Source organism: Eublepharis macularius, chromosome 14 (genome assembly GCF_028583425.1).
Source record: "Eublepharis macularius isolate TG4126 chromosome 14, MPM_Emac_v1.0, whole genome shotgun sequence".
Lineage (NCBI taxonomy): Eukaryota > Metazoa > Chordata > Lepidosauria > Squamata > Eublepharidae > Eublepharis > Eublepharis macularius.
The window spans coordinates 5,650,340-5,669,128 of NC_072803.1; the positions used below are offsets into that span (position 1 = coordinate 5,650,340).

The following is an 18,789-nucleotide window of genomic DNA, read 5'->3' on the forward strand; positions in this document are numbered from 1 at the left end:
TTGGTTCGATTGGCACAATCTAGGCCATTGTGTGCCTCCAGCAAAGAGCTAGTGCCTTGCAGAAGGGTGCCTGCAGAGGAAGTAACTGGAGTTGGCTCATGGCAGTGAGCCAAGCCATATGCAGTCAGAAAAAGCAAGTAATTTCTTTCTACCACCCATAGTCCAATTTGGCCTATGAAGGACTTTACTAGAATAGGCAGCTATAAGCTGCCAAAAAAAAGGTGTTGCTTTTTCTTGAGCCAAATTTTGTTGGTCAAGGAGAATATGAAAAATTTTGAGCTACACAGATGGCTGTGTCAGTCCAGAAAGTGTCAGAATCACTGAAGCGTTCTGTGTAGCTTGCATGGCTGTTGCACTAACAAGAATGTCTTGTCTTGCAAAGCTGTGTGAACTGATATGACTTGAAAGGGACTTGCTAGTAGGCCTGATCTTTGCCTCTCGGCTTCTGTAGTCTATCCTCCCTTCCCACCACAGATAATCTCCCTATGTGTATGCCTGCACTAGAAAAAGAGGGAGCTGCACTGGGGCAGCTCACATGCCATCCGACCTCTTGGTGGCCTCAGCAGCAAAAAGTGCTAATCATACGCTTAAGTCTCTAGTAATGCTCACAGAGATTAGCGGTGCTGGATGTATCTCAAACGGGTCACTCTCGGCCACTGGTCTGGTTGATATGAGTGAACTCCTGGAAGCTTCAGAGACGAAACTAGGGGTGGGCAGCCTGAGGAGGGTGTGGTAGAACCTGGTTGGAGCTGCCAACTCTGGGTTGGGGACATTCCTGGAGATTTGGGGATGGCACCTGGGGAGGGCACAGTTTGGGGGATATAATGCCATACAGTCCATCCGCCGAAGCTGCTGTTTTCTCCAGGGAACAGATTGCTGGAGAACAGCTGTAATTTTGGGAGAACTCCAAGCAACACCTGGAGGTTGAAAACCCAAAATCTGGTAGAGGTGCAGGATGGCGTGTGGAAGATCTCAAGGCACAGGATGAGTTTGCATCAAACCAAGCAAAGAGCCCCTTTGGTTGAGGCCTCTCGCCTGGAGATTTTACTCCTCCTCCTGCGAACCCTGAGAAGGAGGCCTAAACTTCAGGGCTCAGTGTGAAACCCAACAATCCCAGGTGCAAGAAGCTGTTACAAAACAGCAACAGGCAGGGACAACATAGGCTCTGAGCCTTGAGGTAGTCAAGAAGGGACAGCTACCCTGGAGAGGGTAGGATGTGGGTGGAGGGCAAGGGAAGGCAGTGGGGGGAGAGACAAAGGGGGAAACAAAATGAATAATTATTATTCATAACTGGTGTGCAGCAAGTCTCACAACAACCCTATAAGGTAGCCCACGGTCACCCCCAGATTATGGATATATAACAAAAGTTGGGAGGAACTCAGGCTTTTCTCATTTGGCAGGCTAAGCTAAGGCAAGATTGGAACTGAAGATTTTCCATATCACATTCTTAAGCTCCAGTTATCACCTCCCATCAGGCAGAGGAAAGTGGTGGGTATTATGCAGATTTCTTTGAAATCTCTTTGATGGTTAGGGGCTTCGAAGGAAGGAGAGGGAAGCCCTTTCTCTAACATTTTGTTACTTCTCTTGCACTGGTGGTGGTAGTGGGAGGGGGGGAGTACCTGAGTCAAGGCTGCACAGTTTGTAACCTGCTGATCCTCACAACAGTCTGAGATTTTTAACATTCCCATATTGCAGGGCCAGCAGGCTGTGGGATGTATCCAGGGCTTTTTTTTCTGGGAAAAGAGGTGGTGGAACTCAGTAGGTTGCCAGCACAGGGGGCAACTCCTGGTGGGAGGTGGTGCCCCTGGTACCACATGTGCACGTGCAAAGTGCGCACATGCTTCTGGGACCACACAATGATAACACTTTGGGTCAGCTGGAACAAGGGTTTTTTTTTTAAGTTTAAATCGCCCTCAGCGAAAATGGTCACATGGCCAGAGGCCCTGCCCCCTGATCTCCAGACAGAGGGGAGTTTAGATCTCCCTCCACGCCATGCGCAGAGGGTGATCTAAACTCCCCTCTGTCTGGAGATCAGGGGGCGGGGCCACCGGCCATGTGACCATTTTCAAGAGGTGCCGGAACTCCGTTCCACCGCGTTCCAGCTGAAAAAAAAGCCCTGGATGTATCCAAGGGAATCTAACAAGTTCATGGGAAATGACAGGATTTGAACCCAGGCTTTTGATGTAGTGGTTAAGAGCGGCAGGACTCTAATCTGGAGAGCCAGGTTTGATTCCTCGCTCCTCCACTTAAAGCCAGCTGGGTGACTCTGGGTCAGTCACAGCTCTTCCAGAGCTCTCTCAGCCCCACCCATTGTCGTGAGGATATTGACAACACACTTTGTAAACCACTCTGAGTGGGCGTTAAGTTGCCCTGAAGGGTGGTATATAAATCAAATGTTGTTGTTGTTGTTGTTGTTAGTTTAAGAAGCAACTTGAGTCATTGCACATGGTGCCCAAGCAAGGCTCCTCAATCTGGTGCACAAACGCAGCTCCTGTAGCCAGCAAAGGCCTCTGCTATTCCCTAAGTGGAAGGGTATTTCCTCAATATCTTCAACCCAAAGGAATGTTTATGGGGCGCACATTGGGCTCCCATTGGTGTTTCTTCCCCTTTAAGGGATTGTGAGAATGTGCTCTATGGGGGACTTCTAGATGGAGGAAAGGGTCTGTGGTGCTCTAGTGTCCCCTTGTGGCGGTATGGAGGGATGGCTCTCTTTTTTTTCTCCCACTATAAGGTGACAACTGGCTAAAATATACAACAGGGAGATCAGCGGGTCAGGTTTATGGATTTTTTCCTTAAGATTAAAAAGCAGAGGTGGCAGGGGGAAAATTGATCAGCTCTGTGATGAGTTTGATTCCCCCATCCCCCAGCACCTTTTCGCTGATAGAACAAAATTCTAGTCCACTAGCGCTTTAAAGTCCAACAACATTTTCCAGGGTACAAGCTTTTGTGAATCAAACCTCTCACTTCAGCAGATGTCATGAAAGCTTGAAAATGCTGTAGATCTTTAGGGTACTCCTGGACTCAAATTTTGTTCCACTAACACAGCTACTCACCTGAAACTGTTTTCCCAAGTAGAAATCAGCTCTGCAAAATTGCTTTTTGGTGGAGAGAAACGGTGTGTATAATATTCTTTGGTTTGAGTTGCTGGGGGTTTTGACTGCTTAAACTCCAGTAGACTTGAGGGTAGGGGTGAGGCCCCGATAACTGTTTCACCCTGCTGGCCTCTTCTAAATGCATGATGGTAAAATCCACCTCTCAAGCCATCAGATGCTGCGGCGTGAGTTCATAGGCAGCCACTGCAGGATAAAAGTTGGTCAAAATCTGCTCTAAAGCTCTCTTCTGTTATGATCTATGTGATCTGCCTCAGGAACAGTTGGATGTACCTTGCTCAGGGCTGGCCCAGCATAATGGATGCCAGTAAAAAGTCTTGCAAAACTGCCCGTCTCTGCAGTCCATTTGGGGGCAGGCAGGCGAGTGCTGCTGACCTCGTCTCTCTTTCTGGAATTGAGTAGCATTTCCTTATCGATTCAGCTTTTGGGTTTTGGCTGGCTTCCTGACTCACAGCGACCTGGCTTGGCTTATTGGCAGCTTTGCCTGAGGGAGGGGTCTTGTTGTGTTGGTGCATTGGAGTAGGAACCAAAACGTTTGCCAGACGAGTTCCAGGGAGTTTGTTTGCAGCTAAAAACAGGAGCTGTGATCCAGGTGGTCGCTGGTACAAATGTGACACGGTGGGTTCTTGTCCGTGAAAGCCTATGTCACAATCGATCGGTTACGCTGCCTCCACACATTTCAGGAAATTGTGCTTTTGTTGTGCTGTAGCAATTGCTTGCTTTCTGGATTGGCTTGTCCGCACAGGAAAATTTGGTGGCAGATGACAGGTTGCTTGCTTCGAATTTTCATTCCCTGCTTTCCCCCCTGCAAAGAGTCCCGAAGCAGCTTACAACAAAGAAGTGAAATACAATTTAAATAAAATGAACAGTTGCCAACTATATCTTGGGCACTCCTGGACCTACTGAGCCATCTTGCCCAAAGCAACAAGCAAAAGCCCTTTGGCTCTTGTGTTTGGGTTGCACCTTTGTCCACACCCAGACCTTACACCTGGAGACAGGAAGATCAAAGAAGCCCAGCTTGGATGTCACATCTAGGGCTGCCAGCCTCCAGGTGGTGGCTGGAGATCTCCCAGAATGACAACTGATCTCCAGGCTATAGAGATCAGTTCCCCTGGAGAAAATGGCTGCTTTGGAGGGTTCACTCGATGGCATTATACCCCCTGAGGCCCCTCCCCAAATCCCACCCTCTCCAGGCTCCACCCCCCAATTCGCCAAGAATTTCCCAACCCAGACCTGGCAACTGGAGAGCCAGTTTGGTGTAGTGGTTAAGAGTCCAGGTGTGATTCCTCATTCCTCCACTTGAAGCCAGCTGGGTGACCTTGGGTCAGTCACAGCTCTTCCAGGGTGTGGTTGTTGTGGGGATAATAATAATATACTTTGTAAACTGCTCTAAGTAGGTGTTAAGTCATCCGGAAGGGTGGTATATAAATCAAATGTTGTTGTTGTTGTTTTATTATAACGCTAGATAGCTGTCAGTAGAGTTCCTTCCAATCTGTCTGACAGCATGACAGTCCCTGAATACCAACAAACATGTACATGCTGACTTTGCCTGTAAGCTGCCTTGCCACTCCTTTCCGCTCAAATCTCGTCCCTGCTGGAAGCTCACTGGGTTAGACTGATGCAAGATGCACTGTCAGTGGATCTGGAACATGGGCACAATAATGCTGTCCTACCTCACAGGGCTGTTGTAAGGATTACACAACAAAGTAACATATGCAAAAGACTTTGATCGTGGAAAGTTAGGGGTGTTGGGCTGGTGGCTGGCACCTGGGAACTTTCGGGGTGGGGTGGGGGGCAAAATGACATACTTACTCTGGAGTAAGAACATCCCCGATGTATTGTCAAAGGCTTTCATGGCCGGAGAACGATGGTTGTTGTGGGTTTTCCGGGCTGTATTGCCGTGGTCTTGGCATTGTAGTTCCTGACGTTTCGCCAGCAGCTGTGACTGGCATCTTCAGAGGTGTAGCGAGGTGCTACACCTCTGAAGCTGGCGAAACATCAGGAACTACAATGCCAAGACCACGGCTATACAGCCCGGAAAATCCACAACAACCATCCCCTGACGTGTTTATCTCACATCGGGGGTTTCAGGCAGACTTAATGTCAAGCGACATAATTTCCGCCCCCAAAATTTTCAGCATGAGGGGAGGCCCACCGAGCACCCCGCCCCCCTTTTTGACATTTCTGCACTGAACTCTCAATTAAAACCAAGTTCACAGCAGTCAACGGCATGGCTTAGAGACACAATTAAATTAAACGCTAGTAAAAGACAGACCCATTGACTACCGACTCCTGCTCCTTATACACAATTGTGTATGGATTAATAAATCCCAGTCTGCTCATTGAATTGTGTAATGTAAAAAAAGAGAACCCTCTTGTGCTGTTTGGAACCTTTTCTTTGCTTTAGAGCAGCAAGTGTAGTGTATCGGCTATCTTCAGATTGTGGGGTCTGTTCTGTGGGTGGTCGCAGGGGGTCTCCTCCGGCACCATCATCTGGTTTAGTTTCATCCCGCAAAGTCATGTCAGTTTCTTAAATACTGCTGTGCTTGTGCTTCTTCTCTGCTAATGCTGTTGTGGGTTTTTTTTGCTATGTTCTTTAGTTTTTCATGCAATGATTTGATCCTGATTATCTGATTGAAAGTTTAGGATTTTTTAGCTTGGCAACTCGCTTTTATCGAAGAAGAGAATTTTTAAAAAAGTCACCACTAACTTATGCACCGCAAGACCCAAACAAATCTCCACTGTGTTAAGACGACCTCAACCTAAATAAATACTCCAGAAGGTAGGGTTGCCAACCTCTAGGTGGGGCCTGGAGTTCTCCTGGAATTTCAACAGATTGCCAGGCTCAGATCCCCTGGAGAGAATGGCTGCTTTGGAGGGTGGGCTCTGCAGCATTATACCCTGCTGTGGTCCCTCCCCTCCCCAAACCTCCAGGATTTTCCCATCCCAGAGTTGGTAACACTAGCCACAGGCTATTCTGTTGCAACAAAAATAAACAGGAGTCTCGTGGAACCTTCTTGCCTTACAGGAAGCTTGCTTAGAAAAGTGTGGGTGACATGATCCATAGCAAAAACAGAGGCTTTTCAAACTACTGCCCGAGAGGCCTTTGGGGTGGCAACGGCAGAGACATGGGTAGTCACTGGCCTCCGGAATTTGGCAAGCTCTGTTCCCTGCTGGTTCCACTCATTTCAAGTTCCCCACAGAGTTCATCTTCCCTCCCCAGCCTGACTCTGGATACAACGATCTAATCGACTGGGCCAGTCAGCCTGGCTCTGTGTATTTCTTTGCCCTCTTCCTATAAGGTTGGTGGCAAGAAGTCCAAGGGCTGAGCATGGCTGAAGGACAGGAAGCAACAGCAGACAAACTCTGAGACAGACTCCGCTATCTGCAGAGCAGACCTTTTCCTCATCCTTTCTCAAGCCTTCCCAGCACAGAGTTCCATCACAGGGCCTTGTTCCAGATATGCATTGGGGACATCTATTACCAGGCCTGGGAAATTAGATTTTTTAAAACCCTGCTACTTACTTGTCTGACATCCCCAGGGCTCCCCTGTTTACCAGCCATCCACACAAAACTTGGACTTACAGTCTCTCCTTTGCAACTGTTCCTTTCAGCATCTCCCTCTCGGAGCAAGAAGGGGATACTCAAAAGCTAGTAGCCACCAGCCATCAAAAGCCATCATTGTTAACCTAAACAAACTTCTTTCAGCCATCCACACAAAGGAACATCTTCAGCTTCTTGTTATACACAAACAGGGCAAAGATCGCTTTGTCCTGGCCTCCACACTTTATCTGAATTATACTGTGCCTTTAATAAAGGAAGTTAGAAAGGGAGCAGGCCAGATGGTGGCCCCATACTGCAAACTGTTCTTCAGTCTGATTTCGGCAGGGAGATCTTCTGTTCAGGCCACTGCCTTTCTACCTAGGTCCTCCTAGATGTCTCTATCACCTGCCTGATCCTTCTTTCTATTCTCTTTCCCAGGATACAAGACTCTGCTGAAATGTCTCTCTGGAAAGTTTTGCCGCCGTGAACTTATTGGGATCATGGGCCCTTCTGGGGCGGGGAAATCGACCCTCATGAACATCCTGGCTGGTTACCGGTGAGGCAGCTCCTCTTTTCTTCAAGGTCTTGGGTCATTACTGAGCTCCGAATCGCCACCCTGTTCATGGGTCCCCACCACTGCTCCACCATCTCTCTTTGGGCAGGAGCAAGGATAAGGCCTCTTTGGAAGACCACGCTCCCTCTAGACTCCACCCCATTGGTGATGCCAGGCCACGCCTCCTCCTCTAGCTCCTCCTCCCTCTCAGAGGGAGCCACCTGGTCAGGGGTCAGCTGTTGTTCCTTGCTGTTGACCACTCCTCTTTTCTTGAAGGGCTTAGATTATTACTGAGCTCTGAATCGCCACCCTGTTCACGTGTCCCTACCACTGCTCCACCATCTCTCTTTGGGCAAGGATAAGGCCTCTTTGGAAGACCACGCTCCCTCTAGACTCCACCCCATTGGTGATGCCAGGCCACGCCTCCTCCTCTAGCTCCTCCTCCCTCTCAGATGGAGCTACCTGGGCAGGGGTCAGCCGTTGACCACCCTTTGGAATTTGCAAGCAGTGGCAGTGGAGGGCAGGAAAAGGAGAAGAGGCACCCTCTGGAAGTTGCCCAGGAGAAAAAGTCAATCAGTGAGCATGGTGGCAAGAAGCAACAGCTGGCCCTATCAAGTAGGAACCCCCACCAGGAGATATCTTGCCACCCCCCTCCTGACCACAGCACCTGGGATCCACCCCTGAAAGTCTCTCTAACCCGTTGCAAGTGACACCTTTTGCGAACTGACGAAAAGTTGTCTCGTACTCATATCAAAGGGCTTTGTCGCTTGCAGGGAGACAGGCATGAAGGGCCAGATTCTGGTCAACGGGAGGCAGAGGGAGTTGCGCACTTTCCGAAAGATGTCTTGCTATATCATGCAGGACGACATGCTGATGCCCCACCTCACCGTGCGCGAGGCTATGATGGTGAGTGAGCCGGAAAGGCTGGGTTCGTTTGGGGAGGGGAGGGTGAGAGGGCAGGCCGAGGAAGATGAGAGGTGGTCTTCCAGAGACTCACATGGGTCAAGACTGAAAAGCCGCACGACTGGCTTGCAGGGCTTGCCTCTCTTCCTGCAGTTGATTCCGTGGATGTTTCATTCTGAGAGTAGAGCGATGTGGTCAGCCCAATCACATGGGGGGGCCTCTCGATGGGTTTTCCACCTGGGTGGTGGGACTGCATGCCTTCAGAGGCAGGAGTGGCTGTGGCTCCGTGGCAGAGCATCTGCTTGGCATATGGAAGGTCCCACGTTCAATCCCCGGCCTCTCCAATTAAAGATGATCAGGCAGTAGGTGGTGCAAAAGATCTGGTTTCCTGGAGAGCGGCTGCCAGTCTGAGCAGACAATGCTGAGCTCGATGGATGAATGGTCTGATACAATAAATACAAGTCAATTGCTATATGCAGTGAAGTGTAAAAAAAAGATGAATGTATGTTGTTCCATCAACAATAAGCACTGAGCACTTTATATAAATAGAACACTGTTCACATTGCAGGCTTAAAGAACCTAGTGTGGGAACTTTGTTTTGTTAGTTTCTCTTTTCCCACTTAAGCCTCTGTTTAGTGAGCTGATTCGGTATAAGGCCGCTCTGTGTGTTCAGTAGGTAGGGATCCAGTAGGCAGGGATCCGGTGGGAAAGATGGGGGAATATGCCTCCCCCCAGGTATGCTTCCAAGGTGGTGTGACAATGTCACTCTCAGGAGTGATGCTATCATGCTGCCCTGGGAGTACGCCCACACTTTGCAGCAGGCCCAAATCAGCCCACTGAGAAGTGCAGGAGTGCTCCCAACCCCTGTTCAATGACATCGCTTCCAGGAAGTGATGTCATCATGCTACTTCCTGGAAGTGATGTCATTGCACTAACCCAAAAGGTAAGTGCCAGGTCCTCCCCCCGCCCACACACAGGGGATCTGGCAACCCTATCGATTGCAGTTCCATTAATTTTTAAATACAGTCCTTTCTGTGGCTTGTTTTGAGCTGTTTAAACTGAATTTTCAAACTGTGAATTGTTTTGTGTGAGCTTTAAAGCAGAAAAATGATCTTGTAAAATAATATATATAAATATTTGAATGCTTCCCCTGTGTAAATTAATTGCCAGTACATAGGAGACAAACCAGCCTTTAGCAAGAAGACGGCGTGTTTGAATAACGGGCAATTTTACGGGTCACATTCTTAATCTTTAGCTATCACCTTAGAGAGTCAGGCAGCGGAAGGTGATGGGTGCTGTGCATATTCCCTTGAAATCTGTTTGATGGTTAGCTGTATAAAATTATTTTTGAATAAAGTTAAAGCTGTTGGGAGACCTCAGATCTCCCATGTCTCGTCTAGGTGTAGGGTTGCCAGCTTCCAGGTAGTGGCTGGAGATCTCCCGGAATTATAACTGGTCTCCAGGCTACAGAGATCAGTTCACCTGGAGAAAATGGCTACTTTGGGGGGTGGACTCTATAGAATTATGCCATGCCAAGGTCCTTTCCCCCCCAAACCCCACTTTCCCCAGGTTTCTCCAGATTTCACCCCCAGATCTCCAGGAATTTCCCAACTTGGAGCTGGCAACCCTATCTAGGTTCCCTCTTCTTTATGCCATAGGAATCCCAACTACAGTAAATTTTGCCATGGGAACAAATTCCCGTCACTGCTTCCTCTGTGGCTGAGTGCCAGTACCAGCACGTCTTCCAATGGGAAACCCATAACCCAGTTATAAAACTATTGAAAGTAGAAGAAGAGCGCAGGGACTTGTGGGGGGGGGGCGTGTTATTCGCTGTGGTCTGGAAATCTCCTCCCTTATCGGGTGCATGCAAAGTGGTATTGGGGTCACCTTTTAAGCTCCGTTCTTTCTTTTCCCTGTTCAGGTATCAGCAAATTTGAAACTCAATGAGAAACAGGAAGTGAAGAAGGAGCTGGTGAGTTTTTATATCTCCCCCTACTTGAGACAGAGAGGGCCAAGCCTCCCCCTGGTACGAGTTTACATAAAACCAAGAGAAAGAGGCTGGCTATTTTAGAATTTTGTTTTCCCACCCTCCAGTGCCATATTCATTGTCTTCAAAAACCTGAAGAACTTCCCTTCCCGTTATGCATAGTTACTGGCTTCGTTGTCTTTGAGCCTGCTTGCAAAACTTGAGAAGTGCTTGGCTTGCAGCTAACCTCTAGCAAAGGTCTTCTTAATTAATGGCAGGAAGCGGAGCTCTTTCCAAGTAGCCTTGGGGAGAGAAAGTTGTAGAAAGCAGTAAGCAGTATGTAGCATTCGACATCGGTGATCGATTGCCAAGTCTTTCTCTGATCTCTGTTGGGAATAGCAAAGATAGGATGAGTCTGTGTACTGGACTGCATGCAGCCTCTCTTTCTGTCTCTTCCCCCTTTCTGCTGGGTCCAGGTGAATGAGATCTTGACAGCACTGAGCCTTCTAGAATGTTCCTACACCCGCACCATGTCCCTGTCTGGGGGACAGCGCAAGCGCCTCGCCATCGCTCTGGAGCTAGTCAACAATCCCCCGGTCATGTTCTTTGACGAACCCACCAGGTAAGAGCGGGTTTCCAGCTCTCTCCAGCTGTGAGCCATGAGCAGTGGCAGAGCTTCAAGGGGAAGAAGAGGACAAAATCTGAGAGTCCGTGGTTCTGGACATAATTTGCTTTCAGATGGTCTTTGGCCTGGGTCTGAGTGGTGTGAGATGGGCGGCTCCTGGCAGCCCGTATCAGTTCTCACAAGGATGGAGACAGATTTAAGCCCTGACCACTTGTTACAGTGAATACACGTACCTCCTGCATGCATGCACGTACATCTGTTGGTAAGAAAGAGCCGATGCACATCGACTTTGCAAATGAAGCCAGGGACCAGTTCTTGGATAAATGCAGTGTTTGTATCACACATTCAGTTGTACAAGCATTGAGTGTAACGTGAGAAAAACTCAACACACATTTTTGAAAAATCAAGTGTATGCTGTACATGGATGGTAGTGTGTTCACTGTAATTAGTGAACAGGGCTTCTATAGATCTAGTTTAGCCAGGGGTCATTTCGTAGAAAAAGAGCTGGAGGAACTAATTAGCATAACTCATTAGCATATGCCATGCCCCTTGCCATCACCGGAAGTGTGTCATTAGCATAACTGATTTGCCTATGCCACACCCCCTGGCATCACCTATCCTGGCTGTTTTGGACCCAATCCTGGCCATTCAGGGCTGAAATTGGGCCCAAAATGGCAAAAAGGAGCTGAAAATGGCTGAAAAGGGGCCCAAAATGGTCAGGATTGGGCGCTGCTGAGTGGGAGAGTGATCCACCACCCGTCAGAGGCCCAATCCAGGCCATTTTGGCCCCAATCCAGGCCGAAATGGGCCCAAAATGGCCAAGAGTCAGGTGGACAGGGCCATGTGACATGTGACCTCTTTGGGGAACTGCCGAAACAGCATTCCTGCACGTTCCCCCTCAAAATGAGCCCTGAATTTAGCTAACAGGATATTGATGTGAGCTCTTGGACAGGAATTCATAGCAAGATCAGGCTGTGGCTTAGGTGAAGCACGTATCTCACTGTGTTCCTGAAAACCAATGGAGCAAATCTGGGAATTGCAAACAGGTGTGCAGCCCAAAGCTTGTATCCAGGACCAGCAAGAGTAGGACAGAGGCACAAGAGAAGCACAGAGGACCAATGGGCTGGGTGGGAGGAACGAGCAGGCAAAATAGAACCAAGAAACACGGCATGATTCACATATGCTGGACAATGAGGAGGCAGAACAGACTGTGCTGCTTGAAGCTGCAGAAGGTGGATTCAAGCTTTGAATTTTCTTTGCATTAAAAACTCCCTGCATATAGAAAACTAGCGCAGCAAGGAGAAAGACTGCTTGATATGCTGGATTTTTCCTTGCGGACAGTTTTTAGGAAAAGGGAGCATTCCAAAACGCAGCCCTCTGAAAGAGTGCAGTCCATTCTACCATCTCAGCACCACTATATTTGAATGTGTGAGATGGACCTGAGAGCCACAACTACTGAACAATCCCAGAACTGAACAAATGTGGGAGGGGAGAGCAGGGGAGGGCAGCTAAATTCCAATAGAAGACAGCCAAAGAAACAGACAATTTTGCAGGTGGTCTTCTGAGCCAAAGAGCTAGTGCGTGGTTAAGGACAAGGCCCTAGAAAGGAGGAAGCCAGGCCCAAAGTGGTTTACAGTAAAATATGTTTATCGCATGTAAATAGCCTAAAAACAAAAGCAAGAGGCCAGAGTTGGCCCCAGGCTAGCAGACCTCTCTGCAGAGCTCTCTCTACCCTTACCTTTGGCCATCTAACTCTGGCCTTCCTTCTCCTCGTCTTTCCTCAGCGGACTGGACAGCTCCTCCTGCTTCCAGGTGGTCTCGCTGTTGAAATCCCTGGCCCAAGGAGGCCGCACCATCATCTGCACCATCCACCAGCCCAGTGCTAAACTCTTTGAGAAGTTTGATAAGGTGAGACTTCTGAAAACGAGTAGCTTTGCCAGCCGCTGAAATCCCGTTCCTGGCCAAAGGTCAGCCAGGCATGCTCAGATTTCACCGGGTAATGCCCGCACTCTTTCGGGTGTGTCTTTTCAACCATAAGGGCTAGCAGCTTGCTTATTTCAATATGAAGATAGGTATGTTGAGATTCGCTGGAAGCTAAATGCTGTGCCTTCTTTCCTTCCTTCCTTCCAGCTTTACATCTTGAGCCAGGGGCAGTGTATCTTCAAGGGAGCTGTGCCCCACCTCATCCCCTACCTAAAAGGGCTGGGCTTGCATTGCCCCACCTACCATAACCCGGCTGATTTCAGTAAGTGACGGCCACTAATTTACATGGCTGGGGGAAAAAAGTAATTAGATACAGTCATGGAGAATATGGGAGTCTGTGGGTGGCTTTTTGCTAAATGGAACCTCCATGTACAGGAGTAGCACCAGAGTAGCACCAGACAGCACCAGCTGTTGCTTGTAGCTAGTCGATGCAGGAGGCAGCGTCTTGGAAAAAGGTGGACTTTGGACTGATTTAGCATGGAAACATGCTTCATTGAAAGTCCCTGCCCCAGATGCTGTTGACCCTTTTACATGGGAATAGACATGTAAAGCTATGTTTAAAAAACTTGTCGAGCCTCTTCACAGCAGGAAGAGGCTGTGGCTGAGTGGTAGAGCCTCTGATTGGCATGCAAAAGGTCCCAGGTTCAATGACCAGCATCGCCAGCTAAAAACATCAGTTAGCAAGTGATGTGAAAGTCCTCCACCCAGAGAGCCGCCACCAGTCTCAATAGACAGTATTGATCTTGGTTCAATAAAAAGCAGATTTGTGTGTTTGTAATGGCGCAGGGTGCAATATGCAGACTTCTTCCCTGGGTTCAACCTTTACCTTACTAGGTGGCCATTAGCGAGCAGATATTCCTTCGATGTCTTTTTTCCCTAGTTGTAGTATGGGCATAATAGCCCTGGCAGAACTTATGGAGTAGCTGAAAGCCTTGCCAAGACAATGTAAAGAGTGCTAAGAATCAATTACTGGCTAAAATTGGGGAAGAACTAACCCGTTAGTATTTGGGAATGTATGAATGCCCCCTTTTTTGCCACTGTGTGTTTTCTCGTTTTGCCGTCACCCAGCTTTTTGTTTTGTTGTTGGTTTTCTTTTATGCCATTTATATGCCCTGAGCAGGTTGCGACCGGCATATCTTCAGGACCGCCTCTCCCTGTATGTTCCCCAGTGGATAAATGTTTACTGGTGGTCCCCAGCCCTAAGGAAGCCCGCCTCGCTTCAACCAGGGCCAGGGCCTTTTCAGTCCTGGCCCCAGCCTGGTGGAACGCTCTGTCAATGGAGACCCGGGCCCAGCGGGACATATTATCGTTCCGCTGGGCCTGTAAGACAGAGCTGTTCCGCCCGGCGTTCGGTGGTTGAAGGGGGCGGTGCCATGTCGGCCTCCCACCTTTGGGGTGGGGGTGGGGGTTCTCCCCACCATTGCACTTGGTTAATTTATTTCATTATTGTTTTGTATGTTGATTTTAGTATTGTTGCTTTCTTGTTTTTATTGATTTTAACTTGTTCACCACCCAGAGCCCCTGAGGATGGGCGGTATATAAATTGAAAAATAAATAAAAAATAAAAATATGCAACCGATGCAGAATGAATGCTAAACGGCATAAAGCATCACAGCCACAAAGTAGGAAATGGTGCACAAATAAGGATTCCCAGGTTTGATTTACACCCAAGAGAAGCAAAATCTATGCGGGCTTTTAGTCAAAACGGTAGGGTTGTGAAACTCCCATCGGACAGGGCGTGACAAGTCTCTGGGCTGAGGGATGGAAGCGCTGGCAAGCCCGTGTCACCCCCCCCCTCCCCATCTCATCTGCCTGCCTCCTTGCAGTTATTGAAGTGGCCTCAGGAGAGTATGGGGACCTCAACTCGATGCTTTTCCAAGCCGTCCAGAACGGGCTGTGCACCATGGCAGAGAAAAAGGACAGCCCAAACAAAGTGGATTCCTCCTGCCCTGGACGCTGCATGGCGGTGAGTGAGGCAGAGAGGGGTGGCGGCGGCAGTTTGTTTTCCAATTCAAGAAGCCCAAATCTCGCCCAAACTATCAATTCCTCAGTCTACCCTCAGGTACTGTCACAGTTCAGGGCCAAACCAGATGTGCACTGCCCCCCCAGTGCACATCTGCAGATTTGCAGATCATTTCTTTAAAGCTTAATTTTCTGGCATTCAGGGGCCCAGTTTGATCTGAGCCCTCAGGGAATAATAATAATAACAACAATAACAACAACATTTGATTTATATACCACCCTTCAGGACAACTTAATGCCACACAGAGCGGTTTACGAAGTGTGTTATTATTATCCTCACAATTATCATCCTGTGAGGTGGGTGGGGCTGAGAGAGCTCTGAAAGAGCTGCGACTAATCCAGGGTCACTCAGCTGGCTTCAAGCGGAGGAGTGGGGAATCAAACCTGGCTCTCTAGATTAGAGTCTGCCGCTCTTAACCACTACACCAAAGTGGCATTTTAAGTGTCTCCCCATGTTGTTTTTCCTGCCCTGGGGAGCCACTATTTGGGCCACTGTTTTAATCAGGCAAATCGCAGCTCGCTGGAGTAATTTCAGATCAGCAAAAAGCACAGGGGGGAATCTTAACCCCCCCTCCCCTTTCATGGGGTGCCAATCCACAATGGGACCCTCCATGCCTGAAAATTACTTTTTAAAAAAATAACTAGGATCTCCAGACACAGAATTCCCACCACCTGTCTGGTTTGGCCCTCGAGTCACAATAGGAAGCCGTGCTTTATTTGAACTCTCAGACAATTCCTTGAATCCTGTTTGTCTAAATAAATGCCGTTTTCCTCATCTTTGCTGTGGCCAGTGTCTCCATAGTTGGGGAGCATGTGAAGGTTTTGCCAGGATGAGGCCAGGTTGTCGGCTTTCATATGTCACATGAAACCATAGTTAAGATGAACTGTGGTTAGTAAATCATCAACTTGAGGTTTCCGATCTGGGCTTAACGGACACTTAACTAACCATCGTCGGTGGAGTGGTGTGCATTCGGACAATCGCGCTAACCACTGTTAGGCCAATTAAATCGTAGTTTTCCTCACGTTCTCCTCAGGATTTGGATCACATTGAGAGCCACACTTTCGCCACCAGCACCATGACCCAGTTCTGCATCCTCTTCAAGAGAACGTTCCTGTCCATTTTGCGAGACACGGTAAGCGGCAGAGAAGGGTGGGGAGGGAAGGGCTTGGGGGTTAGAAGGGGCCCTGGGACCCAGAAGTTATATATGTTGGAGGGGAGGGTGGGGCTAAAGTCTAAAAGGAGCTGTCGGAATTCAAAGGACCTTTTGGTGGACTAACAAGGTGCCCCATAAGAAGAGCCCAGCCAGGTCCATCTACTCTGGCAGCGCAGGGTAGTAGTTAGAGTGCCACGCTAAGATCTGGGAGATGGGGTGCTGAGAAATTAAAAAGGAAAGAAGGTAGCAGTTTGATATTAGCGCATTGGAAAATAAGTCGACAGACTTCTGTGGTTTTAGCTCTATAAAAATACTTTTATTACATAACAGGGAAAAAGGGTACACTTGTTAAGAAAATAAAGAATATCTAACTAACTACATCTTGATGGCTAGCCAGAAAGACTGGATTAAGGCACAGACTAAACACACAACACACAACTGAACAAAGAGCAATAAAACCTTAGTATATGTTGCTAGCTAATTGCCCCCCAATGAACTGGCTCATCCAATAGACAATCCTGGATTCCTTCATTAAGACTAAAGACCCCCCTTTCTATGACGGAAACTTTTACTCGAGGCCTAACTTGCTAGGTAAGCTTCGGCCTGTCAATCTCTCTCAGTCCCACTTATTTCACAGGGTTTTGGGGAGGATAAAATGGTAGAGGGCAGGTTCAGGTACGCTGCCCTATGCTTCTTGGGATAAGAGCAGGTTAGAAACGTACATATATAATATGTATTAATGTTAGACCTTTTCAAATGGAAAATTGGTATCTATGCCTATTTATATATGTATATTCTTACCCTTTTTTTTCTTTCTTCTTTTGGTGTGTTTTACAATTAATTCTAAAACTTTAATAAAACTATATTTAAAAAGATAGCAAGAAATTTACCTGACAGATTGTGTCCTGCAGTGGGCAGGCAGGGCCTGGAGGCTGTTGCATCAGGGGCAGCTGATGTTAAGAGAGAGAATCTTCAGATCAGGCCCTTCCTCTGCCATGGACTTCTTGTACGGTCCTGGTCACATCACTCAGTCTCTGCCTCAGTTGTAAAGCTGGAATATTCACGAAGCCTTGTGCTGATTACATGCTGTGTGCCATCGCGAGTGAGCCAGTGAGACTAAAGTCCCCCATCTTGCCTCTCCCAGGTGCTTACCCACCTGCGGTTCATGTCGCACATCTGCATTGGCGTGCTGATCGGCCTGCTGTACCTGCACATTGGCAACGATGCGGCCAAGGTCTTCAACAACACCGGCTTCCTTTTCTTCTCGATGCTCTTCGTCATGTTTGCTGCATTGATGCCCACCGTCCTTACTTGTAAGCACCCAATCCGGTCCACTGATTGTGCTGGTTGGATGCTTAAAATGATTTGTTGTGGTATTTCCACTCACATACACAATGGATGTGCATAAGAAGGTCACCGTCGCTCCTCAGTCCCCAAGAGTGATGCTCGCAGCTTTTTTTCAATCTTGGCTTAGAGAGCACACAGCTCTAAGGGCAGGAGGCGCTGCCTGACCCTTCCTGCCCCAGGATAGTCCACTGCAAATGGTTGGTTGCAGCCGAAAGTCCGGATGGGCAAAGCCGCTCCAGTGAAAACTTAAGATTTTGGGGGGCTCTTGCACAAGATGGGCCCAAACTGGAGCCTCACCTTGCTGCTGCCCGCTGATTTGTGCCCTGGACTCAGTCTCTTCTGCTGCTCAAAGCAAAAGGCGAGTTAGATGGTGACAGTTGCTTCTTCTTCTTGCTCCTGTCTCCATTCAGGCACTTGAAAAGTGCAGGCAGGAAGACAGCAGTTGCAAAAATAGGATGCAGTTGAGCTTGAAGGGGGTACCAGGATTGGTAGTTGGACCCCTGGTAGTGCCCAAGATGGTACGGACCTCAGCAGGTGCCCTGTTATGCCTGCCCCTGATGCCAACCTCAGGGTAAACAGAAGGCAATGAAGCGGGCAGAGGTCTGGATTGGCAGGTTACCATACCTCTTTGTGTCCAGCTGTGTTGGTGGTGCCCAGATGCCCTGCAGGCCAAACAGCCACAGGGGAGCAAAGGAGCTTGAGCTTGTTTGGGGGGCCTGGGGGGACCCCAGTAGCTCTCCAGGGATTTGGGCACAGAGGACTGTCCCAGGCTTGGTTTCTGAAATGCAGCAAAGAACCTCAGGGGTGGCCTGCTGTGCAATGCCTGCTTTCTAAAAAGCCAGGGTCCTTCTTGGCTTCCTCTCCCAGGGCCGTCTCCTTGGTCTATCTTCCACTCATCTGCTCTGTCTCTTTTTCTTGCAGTCCCCCTAGAGATGTCTGTGTTTCTGAGAGAGCACCTGAATTACTGGTACAGCTTGAAGGCCTATTTCCTAGCCAAGACTATGGCGGATGTACCTTTCCAGGTGAGCCTGTTGAGTTGAGCTGCCCCCCATTGGTGCTGGATCTAGCCTCCCTTAACTACTTCTCCCAACTCTTCTGCAGTTCTTAGTTGTGGAGGGCAGGAAAGGGGAAAGCCATCCATGCTTTGAACACAGGTGTGCTAATCTGCCCTCTCCCACTTCCTGCAGGTGATCTGCCCAATCGTCTATTGCTGTATTGTGTACTGGATGACAGGCCAGCCCCCCGAAGTCACGCGCTTTCTGCTCTTTTCTGCACTGGCCACCTCCACCGCCTTGGTGGCCCAGTCCCTGGGGCTTGTGATCGGAGCAGCTTCCACCTCCTTACAGGTTAGGCAGGTGGCAAGGTTGTCTGTTTCACTTTGAGGACGAGGTTTCATAAGAATTTATTTACTTATTTTGTTTTATTCGATTTTTATACTGCCTCTCCCTCAAACGAGGCCTGAAGTGGTTTATACCATAAAAAACAATAATAAATAATATTATATACTAAAACTAAAAACGTCGCCACGATTAAGGGGTCCCACAAATACAACCAATAGTTAAAAAACAACCAAGTGACCAGGG

At 48.5% G+C, this 18,789-nt stretch overlaps 1 protein-coding gene across 1 annotated transcript in view; it reads left to right on the forward strand.

Annotated features, from left to right (window-relative positions):
- ABCG4 (ATP binding cassette subfamily G member 4) overlaps positions 1 to 18,789 on the forward strand; it is a 44,602-nt gene that overhangs the window by 19,346 nt on the left and 6,467 nt on the right. The window contains exons 2-12 of the mRNA XM_054997177.1: positions 7,092 to 7,209; positions 7,980 to 8,112; positions 10,031 to 10,081; positions 10,552 to 10,697; positions 12,485 to 12,608; positions 12,831 to 12,945; positions 14,510 to 14,649; positions 15,740 to 15,838; positions 17,004 to 17,172; positions 18,128 to 18,228; positions 18,394 to 18,552. Of these exons, the coding sequence (XP_054853152.1) occupies positions 7,092 to 7,209; positions 7,980 to 8,112; positions 10,031 to 10,081; positions 10,552 to 10,697; positions 12,485 to 12,608; positions 12,831 to 12,945; positions 14,510 to 14,649; positions 15,740 to 15,838; positions 17,004 to 17,172; positions 18,128 to 18,228; positions 18,394 to 18,552 (1,355 nt within the window). The remainder of the gene's footprint in view (positions 1 to 7,091; positions 7,210 to 7,979; positions 8,113 to 10,030; positions 10,082 to 10,551; positions 10,698 to 12,484; positions 12,609 to 12,830; positions 12,946 to 14,509; positions 14,650 to 15,739; positions 15,839 to 17,003; positions 17,173 to 18,127; positions 18,229 to 18,393; positions 18,553 to 18,789) is intronic.